We start from the raw sequence: 16,819 nt of genomic DNA on the forward strand, positions 1-16,819 counted from the left end.
GCTCCAATCACAGTGATACACGCATGCACACATGCACACACAACACCCAGAGATAGAAAGCATACAGACATGAACATGCAGACATGTAGACCTACATGGACTCACGAACAGAACTACTCACAGACACTCTGAGGCACACATTCTGGAACAGAGGCACACACGTACCGGGAGACACACTCAGGTTAACACATAGTTGTGCAAAACCCGTATGCACAAAGTAGCGGCACACCTATGGGCTGATGCGCCTACATGAAATTGCTTATCTGTTTTCCTTGGGCACCTGCCATGTACCAGCCCTGACTGGAGGCTGGGTCAGGCCCACTCTCTGCCCCGGGGGGGTTCCTGGTCAAGAGGCAGATGCCCCAAACCCTGTAAGTGTCCCGAGCCTTGGGAGAAGGTGTGCCCAGGGCAGGAACCAGGCCCAGAGCAGGAGGCGCTGACCATGGTCTGGGGCTCAGCTGGTTGGAGAAGGCTTCTTGGGGGAGGAGCCACATGTGCTGAGCCTTGAAGGAGTCAGCAGCTGGAGAAGGCGGGGGTGAGGTCACAGTTGGCAGAGGGAACAGTCTGTACAAAGGTGTGGAGGAGAGGTGAGTGCATCCGAGTGATCAGAGTGGGTGAGTGAGTAGATGAAACTGGAGGGGCCACTTAGGACGGGTCTTGAACGCCCAGCTAAGGAGCCTGTGCTTCTCCCGAGGGTGATGGCAGCCCAGGGTGGGGAGAGGGGTTATGTTTTGTTGCTATCAAAAAGGGAAGCCTTTTAAGTGCCTTTTAAAAATAGGCTTTTCTGGAGTATAGGAAAGCTATTTCTAAGCAGATGATCATATCACCTACAAATAATGACATTTTTTATCAGGTCCTTCCCAATATTTATACTTCTGATTCATTTTCTTGCCTTATTGCCTTCGCTAGTTCTTCTAGGCAAATGCTGAATAGTGTGAGAACACATGCTTGTCTTCTTCCTTATTTCAGGAGAAGAACCTTACCTTGCAAGGAAGGGTTTTAAGGGAGGTTTATGTTTTGGCAAGACCCTCCATTGCTCTGACGAGATGGGTTCCAAGGGGTCTAGGAAGGGGTACAGTTAGGACCTGTGATCAGGTGATGGGGGGTGGCAGGTGGGAGGTATGAGGGAGACACAGTCCTCTGCCCGAGGTGGCTACTTTGGAGCTTTGGAGGATGGGGTGACGGTCCAGGCCTAGGGTAGGTGGAGAGGCTGGGAGTGGGAAGGGCACCACGGGATACCTGGGAGGAGATGCTATAGGAGGACAGGCCTAGGAAAAGGGGGTGGAAGCTGGGGCTGGGGATAGCAAGTGGTGGGGGAAGCCCAGACTTGACTTCTTGGTCACAGATAGGGTGGCCCCAGATGGGAGCTTCCAGTGACCATGTCTTCTGGGTGACATTCTTGCCCCTGCCACTGGCCCTGCAGTGGGTGCCTTGGCCTGACCTGGAGAACATGGGGCCCAGGGCTCAGGCTAGGCCTGGGCCTCCTGGGCCTTGAAGCTCATCCAGCACCGAGTCCCAGGCACAGGGGCCAGGGTCTCTGAACACTCAGGGCAATGGGACAGAGAGAAAGAGAGCCAGAGAGAGGCCCCATGGGTGGGGAGGCAGACACGGGGCAGGGGCCAAGGTAGAGTCAGCAAGGAGTCTGCAGCCCAGAAGACACCAGCGTGACGCCTGGCCAGGCCAGCCCAGGCAGGGGGTGACCCTTACATTGATGGTTCACTCCTCCTCCAGGCTGGCTCTGGGGTGATGGGGAGGGGGTACAAGAACAGAGGTCCCCAGGCCAGTGAGGAGGCCCCACCACCACAGGGACAGTCCGAGGGCCTGATGAGCAGACGGGTGCTACAGCACAGCCCAAGGACTCCTCGGAGGTGGAGGCAGCTGCACCCGAGGCTCTGAAGACCGGGTCAGATTCGGGGAGCAGAGGGGGAGGCTGGGAGAAGCAGCAGCCTGAGCAGAAGGTGGGAGGCTGGACAGGCAAGAGGCAGCCGGTGAGGCTGGATGGGTGCAGGTCATGGAGGCCCAGCAGTGAGGCTGCAGAAAGTTCGGCCCAGGACGGGGGGCTTCGGATGCCAGGCTGTGGGGCTCAGGCTTGGCCTGAGGGCTGCGGAGAGCCACGGAAGGGTTTAAAGCAGGAGAGTGACCGGGTTGACTTGTGCCTTGTGAAGGTCAAGAATGACTTGGGAAGCTGCAGAAGCGGGGTTCAGGGAGCAGCGGGCAGAGTGACCCGCTGGGGGCCTCGAGGGGCCTTCAGTGCAGCTCTGACTTGGGACGAGGGTGGTTGAGCAGGGTAGGTGGGCTCCAAGTCTCTGCCTCTGTAACCTCCCATGAGACCCAGCCGCCAGCTGTCCCTCCTCCCCCAGAATTTGCCTCTAGGCTTCCTGGGAGAACTTCAAGTCCGACGCCGCTCCGGGCATCTGGAGCTGACCCCACCTTCCGAACCTCTGCCAGGAGAAAGGGCTCCTCAGGCAGCAGGGCTTGCTGATGCCGGGAGACACAGGAGTCCAGCCTCTGCTCCCAGGGTCCTTGACAGACCTGGGCTGGCCCAGGCTCCCCACCGGGAGCTGTGTGGCTTAAGGCAAGACCCTGTCCCTCTCTGAGCCTGTTTCCTCATGTATGAAATGCGGTGAACGACACCCTGCCACTTTGTTGTCATGGGGATCTGACGTGTGCCGGGCATTGGGCTGAGCACGCAGTGGGTGCTTACTAAGTGTGATCTCTGCCCAACCAAGGTAGGCCAGCTTGTCCTTCCCCCACACTCCCTGGAGACAGAGCCTGGAGCACGGCAGGCTGGGCACAGCTGGAATGGCTTTCTTCATCACCACACCTGCCCCTGCTGGGCACTGGGGGACACTGGGGGTGGGGGTGGAGCAGTGGGTGGAGGGGATGGCCGGCTCCTGTGACAATGCTCCCTGCCGTTGGGCTGGTCTGCGGGCAGGGTCCCCGAGTCCGGGCACCAGGGGAGGACAATGACCTGTGGCCAGGGTGGGGCTGATAAGGCCCCCGTTAATCACCTGAGCCTGCCTCTCCCTCAGTGGGGCCTCCTTCCAGCAGCTCAGTGGCCTCTGGGAGAGGAAGGTAGGCCTCAGCGGACCCCCTGCATGTCTGACGCCCGCACAGACATCTCGCTGGCGGGCATGAGGGGGTGGATAGGGGTCTGGGTCCTGCCCATCCTGGTGTCAAACTGAGGCCTGGGGAGAGGCCATTCCTGCCCACTACCACCCAAGAGTCAGGTGCTGGCTCCAGCCTGGCCTTTGTCCCCATGGTGGGGGTCTCAGCCTCTGGTTGGTCAGTGACTTCAGCAGGTCCTGCCCTTCTTTGGGCCCCAGTTTCTTCAAGGCTAAAGTGAGACCTTGCTGGCCCCCCACCATCTCCAACCCCTCTTAACACAATGGGGTGGGTGGGAGGTTCCAGCAAGCCAAGAAGTTTCTCTCCTTTCTTCCACCCCTAGCTTAACCTAAAGGCAGAAAGTCAAACACAGCCAGGCTGGGCGGAAAGGGGGTGGGGTGTGGGCGGAGCCTGGGAGAGCCTGGGTGGTGAGGGCCCCGAGCTCGGGGTGGGTCAGGGGCAGCCCCTGTTCTGCACCCCCATGCCCTGGGGACTCCCTCCCCACCCTCTGTCGGGGAGGGGCCAGAGCATACCTCTCTGGGTGGTGGGGAGGAGATGCAATGGGTGAGAAACAGCTTGGGAACCTCCCGCCCCTGGTTAAATATAGAAGCACGGCCCCTCCCACAGCCTTCCCTGCAGGCTGCAAGGCCCCGATAAGCCCCCCGGTGGCTTGGGCCAGCCCCCTCCGGCCTGACCCCACCTCCCTCCAGTTCTGAGACACGCAGGGAAAAGGCATGGCCTCCCATGGGGGTCCCTGAGCTCCGCTTTGAGCAGAAGCAGTTAGGCCTGATGGCTGAATGGGGGTGAGCTGAAGGATGGGGGAGTGGTGAGTGGCTTGTGGAGGGGGTGGGCATTTTAGCCTCAGGACCTAAGGTCCAGGAAGTCCTGGACGTGGTTTCTGGGCCCAGCCCCGGGGACTGTGGGCTGCGGGTCAGGCTGTGCCCCAGAACCCGCGCGTTCAGTTCCCTCTCGAGCTCCGATGGGAGGGTCTGGCCTGGCAAAGCCGGTGAGGTGGGTACCTGGGGAAGACCTTCTTGGAAGATGGTGTCAGGGAAGGTTTCCTGATGGAAGCAGCTGTCTGTGTCTGCAGAAGTGGCTGCAGCCTGGCACAAAGACGGCTCTGGCCATGGGAGCTGCCTGGTGACATTTCCTTTTTGACAGCCCTGAGGTCACCTCCTGGGGAAAGCTTCCCTGACTAAACCACTGGGCCCCAGCACACCCCACAGGGCTCTCATGGGTTTCTGTGTCTGCTCCTAGGGGCTGGGCACCCCCCAGGGCTTCCTGAGCCTCCTTTTCGCCCCCAGCTCTGCTGCTGCCAAGATGCCATCGCCTCAGACAGTGGCCTCTGGGCCGGAGCTGCACAGCCCCAGGGAGCCTGTGGTACCCCAGATCCCAGCTCAGGGCACTCGGAGGGCAAGCAGCGAGGATGCATCCAGCGCCCATCGAGAGGGCTTGAGGCCTGGCCTGGGCACCTTTCGGCGGGCCTTCTCAAAGGCAAGCCAGCGGGCCTCGGGCTGCGCCCCCCAGGAGGACCCCGGCCTGCTCAGGCGCAGCGCTCGCCTCTTGTTTCGGTCTTTACGGCGTGCTCTGGACGATGGCCCGGCTGCTGACCAGACCCTGGCTACCACTGGGCCAGGGGTGGCCGACGGCCGGGAGGTGCCCTCAAGGGCCACGGACAGTGTCAGCCCGCAGTCGTCCACTGAGGCGGGGCCTGCGGAACTAGAAGGTGAGGGCTTCCTCACCACTAAGCAGGGGAGGGGCAGTGGGGCCCAGGCTCCCTGACAGGCTCTCCTCCCCCAAACCTCTGCCCCTGCACAATCTCACGTTAAATTCTTCCAACATTTGAACAAGGGCAGCTGAGAAAAGTGAGGCTCAGAGAGGTTAAGTGACTTACCTCAAGTCTCACAGCTGCGAAGTGGAAAAACGGGACGTGAACCCAGATCTGCAGGACCCCAGAACTCCACAGGCTTCCACAGCCTGGCTCCTGGCCAAACCAGAGTGGTAGAGAAGGCACTGGCCCTCTCAGATCACAGCGTCCCAGAGGGTGCCTGTGAGCCATGGGGCAGAGGAGAGGTCAGGGGGCTGCCCAGGAGAGGACACGTTGGAGAAGGGCCCTGAAGAGGGAATGTAGGTGGAGGTAGAGCGCTCCCAGGGGCTGGAGGCTGGCCCAGAGCAGGGAACAGCAAGAAGTGCGGAAGTTGGCCACTGGGGCAGGAGCCTGGGCATGCCCACCCTGAGCTCTGACCCCACTGGACCTGCAGTCAGGACTGTACTGGAAGCCACCAGGTCCAGTTCTGTAGAGCTGGGAGTGGGAAGGCAGGGACTGATCCCAGTTGCTGTTTTGAGCCAGGTTTGGGGCCTGGGGTTCCGCCTCTTCAAAGGTGATTCCAAAGGACACAGGGCACCTGGGGCTGTCGCTCCCGGAGCAGGCCTTCAGATGCAGCTCTGGGGCCCAGCAGCCCGGCTCCGGATGTGTGGGATCGGGGCGACAGGCCTGGCTGGGGCATCCCCCTCATTACCCCTCTTCTCACCTGACCTCGCAAAAGACAAATCTGTGGCCGACCTCATCACGGAGCGGAAACTGCTGGCGGCCTTCGAGCAGCTGCGGCAACTCGAGACTCGGCTAGTGGCCGAGAAAGCCTCGCGCACCTTCGAGCAGGACCCCACGGGCTTCGCGCGGCGCGCCATGGACGTGTGCCTGCACTACGACGGGCTGGCTGCGGAGATCGGCGCCATCGTGCTCGAGACCCTGGGCCCGGACGGCGTGGACGCGGCCTTGCTCACGGAGCTGGCCCACGTGGTGCGCGCGGAAGAGGAGACCCACCCAGAGCCCCCTGCGGACGGCGATTTTCTGCGCACGCCGCGCCACTGGCGCCAGCACTGGGAGGACGCGGTGCGCCAGAGCGCGCGGGAGCGCGTGCAGCAGGTGAGCGCGGGGGAGGCCCCGGGGGCAGCCGAGGGCGCCTCCGGCTTGGCCCAGCTTCTGGCCGAGCTCGGCCGCTTGGTTCGCCGCGACCTGCAGAAGGTGCAGCTGGAGGTGCACCCGGCTTACGCGGCCGCCGGCTATCCCGCGTGGGAGGCCTACCTGCGCGCCTTCCACGGCGCAGTGGCCCAGCGCCTCCAGGAGCTGGCGCACGACGCCCGTGGCTGCGAGCAGCTCTACATCCTGCTGGACTGGGCCTCCAATGTCTACAGCAGGTGAGGCCCCAGCCAGGACGCCATGAGGGGCAAGGAGGGGCTGGAACTGACCACACGAGAGGCCTTCAGGAACCTGCTCCAAAGAGCACAGGGCACCTTTCTTCCCCTTTTCTTGGGCGTCCGATCCGGGAGCCTTCGACATTCTCTCCTTCCCACTCTAGACCATGGTGCTCTCCCGAGAGGGGAGAGGGGCCATCCATCCGCCAGTTCCTGAAGCTGGAAAGCATCCGGGTGGGGGGCGGGGGTTGCTTATGAGGCAGGGAGCCCAGTTAGGCACAAGCTAGTCCACAGGGTGCCTCTTAGTGAATTAGCAAAGGGCACCCTCCAGGAAAGACACAACCGTGGGCTCACAGCGCTTGGCGTGAGGTGGCTTTCAGCCCCACTCTTGCTTCGGATGGACCCCTGGGTTCAGGGCTCTGCAGAACGTGAGGGGGTGGATCACCTCTCCCGCTGAGCGCTCCCCAGCCCCACAGGCAGACAGGCAAGCCGGGGGAGGGCGCCAAAGTCCTGTGGCCTCAGACAAGTACCCGCCCCTGTCTGGGCCTCCCTAGTGTGGACAGGATAGTGGCTGGTCCCTGAGCTGCGTGGTCCTGGGGGCGTTTAGAGTTCAGTCTTGGGTGTACCCTGACCGTGAGGATAGTGGTCACACCCGAGGCAACCTGATCAAGGTCCATCTGGACGGCCATCTTTATGCATTCTGTGCACGCACAGCTGATTGCTTAGGGTGCCAGGAAATCCTGCAGTCAGAAGCTGCGGGGAGGGGTGTCTGGCATGGAAACCTGGAGGGCGTGGTGGGGGGCTGACTATGTGAACAGCCCAGATTCGGGGCCCTCACGGTGATGGCGTTAGGCTTTGAGCCTATCCAGAGGGGAGCAGGGGCAGCCGCTGCCCCATCAGAGTTCTGCTCAGAACTTCAGGCTCCACCCTGCCTTCCAGTCCTGATTTCCTGGGCTCCCAAGACCTGGCTCTGCCTGTGGAGCCACTGCCCCCGCTCCTGGCACCCGATGTGTGGGCCCGACTCGAGAGTGACTACACCAGCTTCCTGGAGGTAAGGGCCATGAGGGGCCAGGCCGGAGGGGGCGGGGTCCAGGTTGAGTGTGGCCGCCGCCCCCTGCAGGGAGGCTCCGTGCCCTCAGGCGTGGGCCTGTGCACCAGCAGGGTGGCTGTTGTCTCCAAGGGCGGGCGATGGGGCTTGGGGCTCGGGAGGTAGGGGACCTCCTCCCTGGGAGGGTCACATCACCGCCCCTTCCTTACCCCGCACAGACCAAGATCGCGAGCTGCTTCGATGGCATCCTGCAGGTAGAACAGAGTCGCTGGGTGGCTGCCGAGGCCCCCGACGTGCTGCAGGGCCACTACCATACGCCACTGTCCATCGACGTACACATGGTGCGCCCAGAAGGAGGGACATGTGTTTGGGCCTCAGGCGGTAGAGACACCCAGAGCTGTAAAATAGTCATAACCACCTCTCCCTGTTAGACGGGAGCTTGAGGCCCCATGTGGGGCCGGATCAGAGGCCCTCGGGTCGCCTGGCCAAGCTGGGAGCGCCAGGCCACAACTCCCAGCTTAGCAGGTGGCCCCGTGGGTGTGGGGAGTTGGGAGGGCTGAGCTCGAGGTTGGGGCCGCTGGAGGTTGCAGGCGAGACTGCGAGGAAGAGCAGGGCAGGCTGGAGACATCACGGGGCCACGAGGTGGGGGACTGGGGGCATCGGGACTGAGGGCTCAGATGCGCCTTCAGCGCGTGGCATCGCTCTCAGCTCGTGGCAGAGCACGTGAAGGCAGCTGGCGCCATCTCCGCGGAGCTGGAGGCCACCACCTTGCGGATCTGCGCGCAGGCCTTTGGCCTCTTCCTGCCCAGGTAGGGGCGCATCTTGGGCTGGGGTGTGGTGGGTGGAGTGGCCAGGGTGTGGACGGTGGTCGTCCCTGGGGAGGGCCCATCCTGTTTGCTCAGTGTCCGAGATCCCCGGACAAGCCTCATCATAAGACCCGAGGGAGGGCGGACACGAGGTCATAGAAGCCAGAAAGAGGCTCCAAGACCTCTGCGTACCTCTCCCCCAGGTTTGAAAAGGCTTTCCTGGAGTCGGGGGCCGTGAGCGAGCCTAACCTGTGCGCCAACATCAATGCCTGCGAGGATTTCAGGTGGGTTTCTCTCGCTCCTCCGCAGGGGCGGTGCCGAGCACGGCCGGCAGGGGGCGCGCAAACGGAGGGAACCGGGACCCTGAAGGCTACCGCGGCGGCCTCAGGCGGCCTTCCCAGGAGGCTTCCAGGGAAAGCCCGCCTCTCGGCCTCCGTCCCCGCTGCGGGGTCCTCTCTCGGCATCGCAGAGCTGAGGCCCTGGAAGGGATGCGGGGAGTTTCAAGGCCGAGCAGAGGCCAAGAAGCCCTCCCTGACACTCCCCCCAGGGCTTTGCTCGTGCTGGGGCCTGGGTTTATCTACCCCCAGAAGGCAGAGGCCCCCCGTGGGCTGGCACTGGATGTCCCCCTTCTGTGCCAAGCATTAGTGTCCCCCCACTTAAGATGCATCAGCTGCTGCAGCGCAAGGGTGGGGTCCCCATGTACAGATGGGAATGTGGCGGCTCAGAAAGGAAATGCCACTTGTCCACGGTCACACAGACAGTACATGCTGGATCTGGGACGGGAACAAGGTCTGTGTGAACCCAAAGCCTGACCACACTGAGGCACTGCTTCTATAATACTCTCTTGTCCCTAATCTGTGCCAGACTGGCCCTGGGCACGGGGGACCCTGGGGTTCAGCCCCAGGGAACATTCTCTGTTCCTTGGTAGGCAGCCTCTGGCCAAGCCCCTGATGGAAGTTTAGCCTGCCTTTCTGTGTCCCTGGGCTGGGGACCGGGCAGAGCCTGGCCCTCGGTTTACTCAACAGTGAAATGGGGACATTATAATATTTGGAGAGGCAGTTATGAGGCTCTAAAGAGGGGCCCCTGTGGCAGGAACGGCTGCGTTGCCCTGTTCTGCCACGAGAGGGGTGCAGGTTCGGCTCGGTGCTGCCACAGGGGAGCTCTGCCGTGCTGTGGGACCACCACCACTCCCCTGCCCTGCCCCTCTATGATCTGGGCATAGTGCTGTCCCCTCACTGGACTCTGCTCCCAGGGCTACTACACTGTGCAGCCCCAGGGGGGGGGCCCTTCACATTATAGTCTAAGTGAATGGAGTTGGTGTGGCACCAGCCTTCATGGCTGCGTGCCAGGCCTTGACCCCAGCCTGCTCCCCCTTGCTCACTTTGCCCCCTGTCCTGGCCCCTCCCCAGAACTCATCTTCTGGCCAGGTTCCCAGGAAGCCTTGAAGAGCTGGAGAAGCCCCTGGTGGCTGCCACCTGCGCCTTTCAGAAGCGGCTGCTCCAGGGCTTGCAGGGTGATGTGCAGGTGAGGGGGATGGGCCCTTCTCTCCCCACTTTCCATGCCCAGCAGGTGCCCCATGTGTCCTGGAGCCTGGGCGCCCAAGTCACGGCATTCATTTACCGTGGGGGCAGTGCTGGGGTGGTGTGTCGGGGGGCGGGCAGGGGACCCAGACAAGTTCCCAGCTGAGCAGGAACAGTTGGGAAACAACTACCTTCTTCATTCTCCACATCTCAGAGAGGGTGTGTCCAAGGAACTGCTCCTCATCCGGCCCCTCAAGGCCCCCCCAGGACTCCCCAAGCAAGGCCTGGCTAGAGGCTCAAACTCAAACTCAAACTCTGCCTACTGAGGCTCCGGGCCTGGAGGAGGCAGTCCCTGGGAAAGGCCTAGTGACATAATTTGTGGCAGGAGAGGGGATGTCACCAAGGTACCATAGAGAAGGGGGTCAGATAGCTCCCCAGAATTTCTTCCTGTTGACAGATTGTCCCTTGGCCTGAAACACCCCTGTCAGGAGCCATGCACGGGGCTCCCAGGGGAGGGTCTAGTGGATGGGGAGGACACCTGGCTAGAAGACTCCTGACCCCCTCTGCCCCCAGCCACTCTTCAAGGTCCTGTGCACCAAAGCCTGGCTGACACAGGACGTGCTGCAGCCCCTCCTGGACAAGGTGGTGGCATTCGCCGGCCACCTCGAGCACGTGGTCCCGCCCCGGGCGCAGGTACGGGGGGGCCGAGCTGTGGTGGGGGCATGCCCAGGGCCCCTGCCGTTGACCCTGACCCAGACCCCCGCTTTGGCCGCCCAGGAGACTCTGCAGGAGGTGCACCGTTACGTGGTCCGCGAGTACCTGGCGCAGGCGCTGAGGCCCCGCGAGCGGTTCCGGGGTGTGGAGCGTGTGAGTGGCTCCCAGAAGATGGGCCTGGACGCCCAGGCCATTGGCAGCACCTTCCAGGGCTTGGTAGGAGCACTGTCTGGCTGCCCGGAGTGCTGGCCTCCTCGGGGGGCCTCCAGCGTGGGGACCCTCCACTAGCGCCCCCCATTCTCATTTTCACTCGCCCCTGTTAAGAGCCCCCGCGGGGCAGGCTTCGGCGGAAGTGATTCTGCGCACTCTCCCCCCCACCCCCACCCCACCCCCGCCGAGCGGGCCTGGTGGGGACGACACTTTGCATACGTTTGCATTCATTTGCATGCAGTTTTGTGGGGTGTGTGGGGAAGGGCTGAGGTCGCAGCCCCGTCTGATGGGCGGGGACTATGGGAGACCGCTCCTGCGCCCCTGACCCCGAGCAGTTCGAGCTCAGGCACCTCCTCCCTACACGTACACCCCTCATCTGGGCTGCTGGTCCCCCACCCGCTGTACGACTCCAGGCAGGACTTGCCCGCGGGGCCTCGGTTTACCCATCTGAGCAGATTCTGGAAGACACCTCCGCGCTCTATCGTGGGGGAGGGAAGATGACTATTGAGCTGCGACTGAGTCCACGGTGCCGAGGCCCGCGTCCCCTTCCGCGATGCAGGAGGCGACCCCGTGGGACGGCAGTGGTGGCTTCAGGAGGGCTCTACGGGGCTCTAATGGAGGGGCTGCAGGCGGGGGCGGCAAGGGGGTTCCGGGGAGGGGGCAGTGGCCCGCCCCGCAGGCGTCTCCCTGTGTCCGTAGGGCTCTGAGGCCACTTGGTTGGGCCGAGCTATCCCGTGCGTGGCGGACATACTGGGCGAGACTTACAAAGACGACATCCGCGGGCACCTGGAGACACTCATCCGGAGCTACCCCGACATCAGGTCCGTCCCCACGAGATTCTGACGGGCGCCGCGGGGCCCCGGGGTCAGGGGACTCGTGCCTGCAGAAGTGTCCCTGCGGCTGCAGCTGGGCGGGCGACGAACCTGAGGGCGACGCGAGCTGGTTCGGGGCGGGGGGGGGAGGGGCGCCTCCCGGGCGGGGCTCGGACTAGCGCCGGCCTGAGTGCGCAGGTGCAGGTGCAGGAGCTGCGGGCCCCCGGCCTTCAGGCTGTGGGGGGGCCTCGTGGCATCGGGGCTGCCTTCCCTCGTGGTCTCTTCTCGCCATCCTCATTCAGTCCTGTGGTGAGATGGGGAGACACGTCCCCACCCCTGGAGTCTGAAGGGAGTGGGAGACCCTCCTCCCGCGTCTGACGGTGGGGACACGTCCCTCCCCCGGGAGGCTGAGGGGAGGCCGCGGCCCCCACCCCTGGGAGAAGGCCCTTTTCGGAAGCCCCAGACCTGGCCAGGAGGAAGGAGGCTTTGATCCCCGGGTGTGTGTTTTGGGGGGGGTGGTGAGTCATGGTACCCAGGGAAATCCCAGCCCGAATCTTTCCATGGCCTTGGAGATTCCAGGGTGGGGAGACTGCAGAAAACCCCTGGCCTAGCTCCTTCCGGACCCACCGCCTTGCCCTGCACCCCGACCCCCCGGGGAGAATTCCAGCCCCCCAGCCCGCAGTGACCACCCCTCCCCTCCAAGCGCCCGAAGTTCCCCTTCTGGCCCCTCCCGGTTTTCCTGCCCTGGGCTGGCCTGCCCTCCCTAGCTTGTGGGGCGGTGCTTCGAGCTTCTTGGGGTGCTCGGGAGGGGAGGGGGAGCTCCTGACGCCACTGGGCGCAGGCCTCCCACCCCCATGCTGCCTCTCTGCGTGCTGCCTGGCTGTGGCTCCCTACGCAGGGCTGGAAGCAGGAGGCCCTGACTCCTTTCTGAGGCCAGCGGCTCCTCCAGCCCCGCCCCTGTGTGGCGGCATTGCTGCATCCTTCAATCCACTAGGTTTCTTTTTTTTTTTTTTTTTTTTTGCGTTACGTGGGCCTCTCACTGTTGTGGCCTCTCCCGTTGCGGAGCACAGGCTCCGGACGCACAGGCCCAGCGGCCATGGCTCACGGGCCCAGCCGCTCCGCGGCATGTGGGATCTTCCCAGACCGGGGCACGAACCCGTGTCCCCTGCATCGGCAGGCGGACTCTCAACCACTGCGCCACCAGGGAAGCCCTCCACTAGGTTTCTTGAACCTCTGCATAGGCCACAGGGGCCTGCCCTCCCGGCTCCACGTGGCCTCGCACCCTTCAAGGCCCAGCCACCCCTTCCAGGAGCACTGCCGCTCCTCGCTCATTCTCAGTCTCTCTGAGACCAGGCTCCAGGAAGGCTGGGTGCACTCGTACTTCCAGCCCAAGCCCCCAGGGTTCTCCTCACCTCGGGGTCTGGGGTGTCACTGAAGCTGCTGGGTCTGCAGTGAGGGTCCGCGTGTCTCTGCAGGCGGGACCACGTGCTGGCCATCCTAGCGCTGCGCCGACTGGGCCACCGTCGGAACCAGCACCTCCTGACGCATGCCCAGGACCTGCTGAGGGCCGCGGCCAAGGCAGGGGGCCCCGGCGCTGCTGCGAGCCACGTGCTCTTCGAGGAGATCGAGGTGCCCACCTCCGTGGATGTGTTAATCACCTGCATCTAGTGCTCCTGGGCCTGAGAGGGGGCCGACCCCAGGTGGAGGGTTGGCCACCTTCCCACAGGCACTGAGCCCCAAGTCAGGAGCCCGTGGTCATGGAATTTCCATCCCCAGCCACGCGTGGCTGGTGACCAGAAGGAACAGCCATGAGAGAGGCATTTCCGGCATTTGCGGGGGAGGGTTCGGGAGCGTCAGAAGTTCCCATCAGTGCTGCCCGCGCAGGAAGGCCTCCCTGCCTAACTGTCCAGCGCCACCCCGGTCTGAAAGTGAAGAACAGAGTATTTATTTTTAAAATAAACATGAATTAAAATGGTGTCTCCCTCAGGAGAGGCAGGCCAAGTTGACTTCAGGCAGGAGGTCTGGGTTCCCACGCACCCAGGGTCCAGCCGGAGGTTCTGTGGTGACTCCATTTGGTGATGGCTGTTTCCTGCTCACTGTACCAATGGGGAGACTGAGGCAGGTCTAGAACTGGGAAGGCCCACCCCTGTGGCTGCAGAGCAAGACAGGCTCTGACCCCGGGCCCCCAGTGCCGTGTGCCTAGTGAGCTTTGCCCAGCAGGGCGAGCGCTGCTCTGTCCGGTTCTAAGCAGGCCTGGGCCCTGGGAGACAAGAAGAGGCCAAGCCTCGTTCTGCAGCTTGAGGTGTTTGGGTTAGTTGTGAGAGGGACTTCCCAGCAGTGAGAGTTGTGGGCTGCTGCAGGGCGAGTGTCAACCTGGAGTGGGTGTACGAGGGGTTGCCCCTGCAGGTCTCGGCTCTGGACGTGGCGCTGCAAGGAGATCACCCCACTGCGCCCCTGCGCACGCCCCTCATTCTCCTCTCACAAAAAGTTGGCGCTGAAATTGGGCTCCAGCCTGCAGTTGGGGCTGCTGTGGAACCCATTTGTATCCATAACCTCGGGCTTGCCAGGAAGGCTGAGCTCTGAGATGGGGAGACTGACAGGATGCGGCCGGAGGCAGCGATAGGTGCCTTTCCCTCCAGTCCCCTTTCGGGATCCCAGGGGGAGCAGGAACAGGTGCCAGCGGCAGCCTGTGCCATGGGGGCACCTGGCCAGGGGTGGGGCAGGCCGGGGGCCGAGGGAGTGTCCAGATCTTCCCAAGTGGGGAATCCAGTGGGGGTGGGATGAGCAGGGCAGGAAGGAGGAAGCCGAGAGGATGGGGCTCCCAGGCTCCGGAACAGGCGCGGGGCCGGGGTGTGTGAGTGCTGACGCTGACAAGCGGTCCTTGTGTCAGTGGGGAAACTGAGGCCAGCGGAGGATGGAGGTTGGCACTGCTTCACAACAGGCCCCAGCACGGGTGGCCTGGGATCCTCACAGCCAGGGAGAGGGAAGGTATCGGAGGGGCACCTCTCTCCCTAGGGAGGGGCAGGTGATTGACAGGTCAGTCTGACCCCACATGTAAGCCCAGGGGCCGGCAGTGGTCTGGGTGAGAGTCTCAGGCTGGGGGTGGGTGGGGGTGAGGGTATAGGAAGCCTTGATCTGGTTTGGTCCTGGCCAGGTTCTCCCCCGGGAGCCCCTGCCACCCCACCCCACATTTGAGTCCCAGGCCCCAGGCCCCTCAAGGAGGCCCCCTCCTGCAGCCCCTGGCCCTCACCCTGACCCTGACAGGCCTGACCTTGCCTGAGCCCCTTGGCTGCAGGCTGAGGATCCTGGGGCTGGGTTTCTAAGCCAGGCTGCAGAGGTGGGAGGGGATTCAGCTCTACCACTTTCCAGCCAGGAGACTGTAGGCAAGTTTCTTCACCTCTCTGTGCCTCAGTTTTTCCAGCTGTGAAATAGGGGTTCTGTCTGTGCCTCCCAGGCCGGGGAGAGTGAAGTTAAGAGCCTGCCGTAAAGCCAGGCTCTGGCCCCACTGTGACCCCACGTTCGCAGGTGTCTGGCCAGGCCACCATCTGCAAGAAAAAGCCGAGAAGAGGCTGGGTGCAGGGGTGGGGGACTCAGTGAATCCTGAGGTGGATGGTGTCAGTGAGTGGGGAAGGCCCCCAGGAGGAGGCTGGGGAGGGGTGTGGGTCTGAGCAGCCTCCTCATGTTGCAGTGGGAAGGATTTAGGCTGAGGCCCAGGCCCAGAGACAGAAAGTCAGGGTTTTCCTGGCAGGAACCTCCGTGCCCAGGTGGGTGTGTGTGCCCTGTGGAAGTCCTGTGAGCCCAGCAGAGTCTGGGGGCTGGGGTCAGCTTCCCAAGGCCACACTGGGGCGAGCAGGAAGCCAGACAGCAGCTTCTATGAGGGTGCAGCCAGGGAGGCTGCGGACTGGAGGGAGGGCTGAGGCCAGGGGACCCAGGGCCGGCTCAGGTCCAGGGCTCTGGCCATTGGCTGTTCTGCCCCGGGCTTGGGGGCTGTGCTCAGGATCCCGCTGCCCACCAGGTCCCATGAGGCCTTGCGAAGAGCCAGAGTGCTTCCTTGGCCATCCTGTTGTCCAGGCCAAGCATGGGGGGAGGGGGCTGGCTCTCAGAGCTGCTTCTGGACTTGGGAACCATGTTGTCTGGCTGATAAGGAAACGTGTGTGCATGTGTGTGTGTGTGTGTTCACATGTGTGTGCATTCCTGGAATGTGCCAGCCCCTGTTAGTGCCCGGGCCTTGCCTGGTGTCTGTGTTCCCCTGTGCAGCAGGACATCCTGTTTGCCCCTAGACCTCGGGTCCTGGGCCCTACCTCTGACCCCTGGTCGCACCTCTGCCTGGCCACTCCCTCCCCCCACATGGCCCCCTACTCTTTCCGCTTCGGCTCAGCTTGGCTTCCCCCAGTGCCCATGTTTCCTGGGGCTCCTTTGTGGACTGAGGGTCATCTCTGGTCTCTGGCCCTGAGCCTGTGGGTCCTTGATGAGGCTGGAGGGCAGTGAAAGGGTGCGGGGGCCGCCTGCCCAAGGCAGGGTGCTCGGGTCCGAGGACAGGATGAACCCAGCTTGATTGCCCAAGGACAGCCTGGGGTGACAGGACGGACCTGGGTGTCCACCCTACCTCCACCTGGACTTGTGCCCTCTGTGGCCCTTCGCCCATGCTTGAGCGTGTTCAGGCCTCAGCGCTGCCCTCCCACAGCTGGTGACCTGGGCCCTTTCCCCTCTGAGGCGTGGTCTCCGTATCTGCGACGTGGGAGGGAGCGCCCAGTAGGTGAGGGAACTCAGGGGTAGATGACACCGGCCAAAGAGACCCGGCACCAAGGGCTTGCTGCGCGGGGCAGTCATGGTGTCACCTCCCTGCCTCCACGGCCTCTCCCTCTTCCTTCCAGGCCCTGGACCACATGGGGCCCCTAGACACAGGGGCAGCACCCTCAGCGGCTGGGATGTGGTCCTGGCGGGGCCCCTCAGCACTGCCCTGGTGGGGAGAGGAGGCTGTGGGGTCCCCAGGGCCACTCTCCGTCCCCTCGCTTCCTTTGCTACCCCTGAGTCCCTTAGGCAACTCCAGCAGGTCAGAGGCCCCTCCCACCAAGGTCAGTGTCTGCCCACTGTCCACCCTCGGCCCAGGGGGAGGAGATGGGACGGTCCTTCCCCAGCCAGTCGGTGCAGAACACTGGGCAGCGGGCCTGTGCCGGCCACTGCGAGCACATGATCGGAGGGGGCTGCTGGCGAGGCTGAGCCACAGAGGTCCAGGTCTGGGGGAATCAGGGCCCGCTGGGTGACAGCGCAGGGCCCTTTTTGGCGGAGTTGCTGGGAGCCGTCACACCCCCGTGGCTAAGCGCCTCTAGGGGCTCAGGGCAGCCTCCCTGGGCCCCTGCTCTAGTGAAATGCTTGGAGCGGACTGATACTTGGACAGGTCACACCCAC

The 16,819-nt window shown here is 63.4% G+C and overlaps 1 protein-coding gene across 1 annotated transcript; it reads left to right on the top strand.

Annotated features, from left to right (window-relative positions):
• Positions 1–1,773: 1,773 nt before the first annotated feature.
• On the top strand, positions 1,774–13,078 carry EXOC3L4 (exocyst complex component 3 like 4; the record flags this gene model as incomplete). The annotated part of the gene is made up of 12 exons (XM_079700582.1): positions 1,774–1,903; positions 4,410–4,831; positions 5,652–6,303; positions 7,240–7,351; positions 7,567–7,689; positions 8,057–8,157; positions 8,358–8,438; positions 9,564–9,678; positions 10,248–10,367; positions 10,452–10,604; positions 11,298–11,419; positions 12,886–13,078. The coding sequence occupies exons 2-12, from the start codon at positions 4,426–4,428 to the stop codon at positions 13,076–13,078; spliced, it is 2,178 nt and encodes a 725-aa protein (XP_079556708.1). The 5' UTR covers positions 1,774–1,903; positions 4,410–4,425.
• Positions 13,079–16,819: the final 3,741 nt, after the last annotated feature.

The sequence above is a fragment of the Hyperoodon ampullatus genome (genome assembly GCF_949752795.1).
Source record: "Hyperoodon ampullatus genome assembly, chromosome: 3".
NCBI lineage: Eukaryota > Metazoa > Chordata > Mammalia > Artiodactyla > Ziphiidae > Hyperoodon > Hyperoodon ampullatus.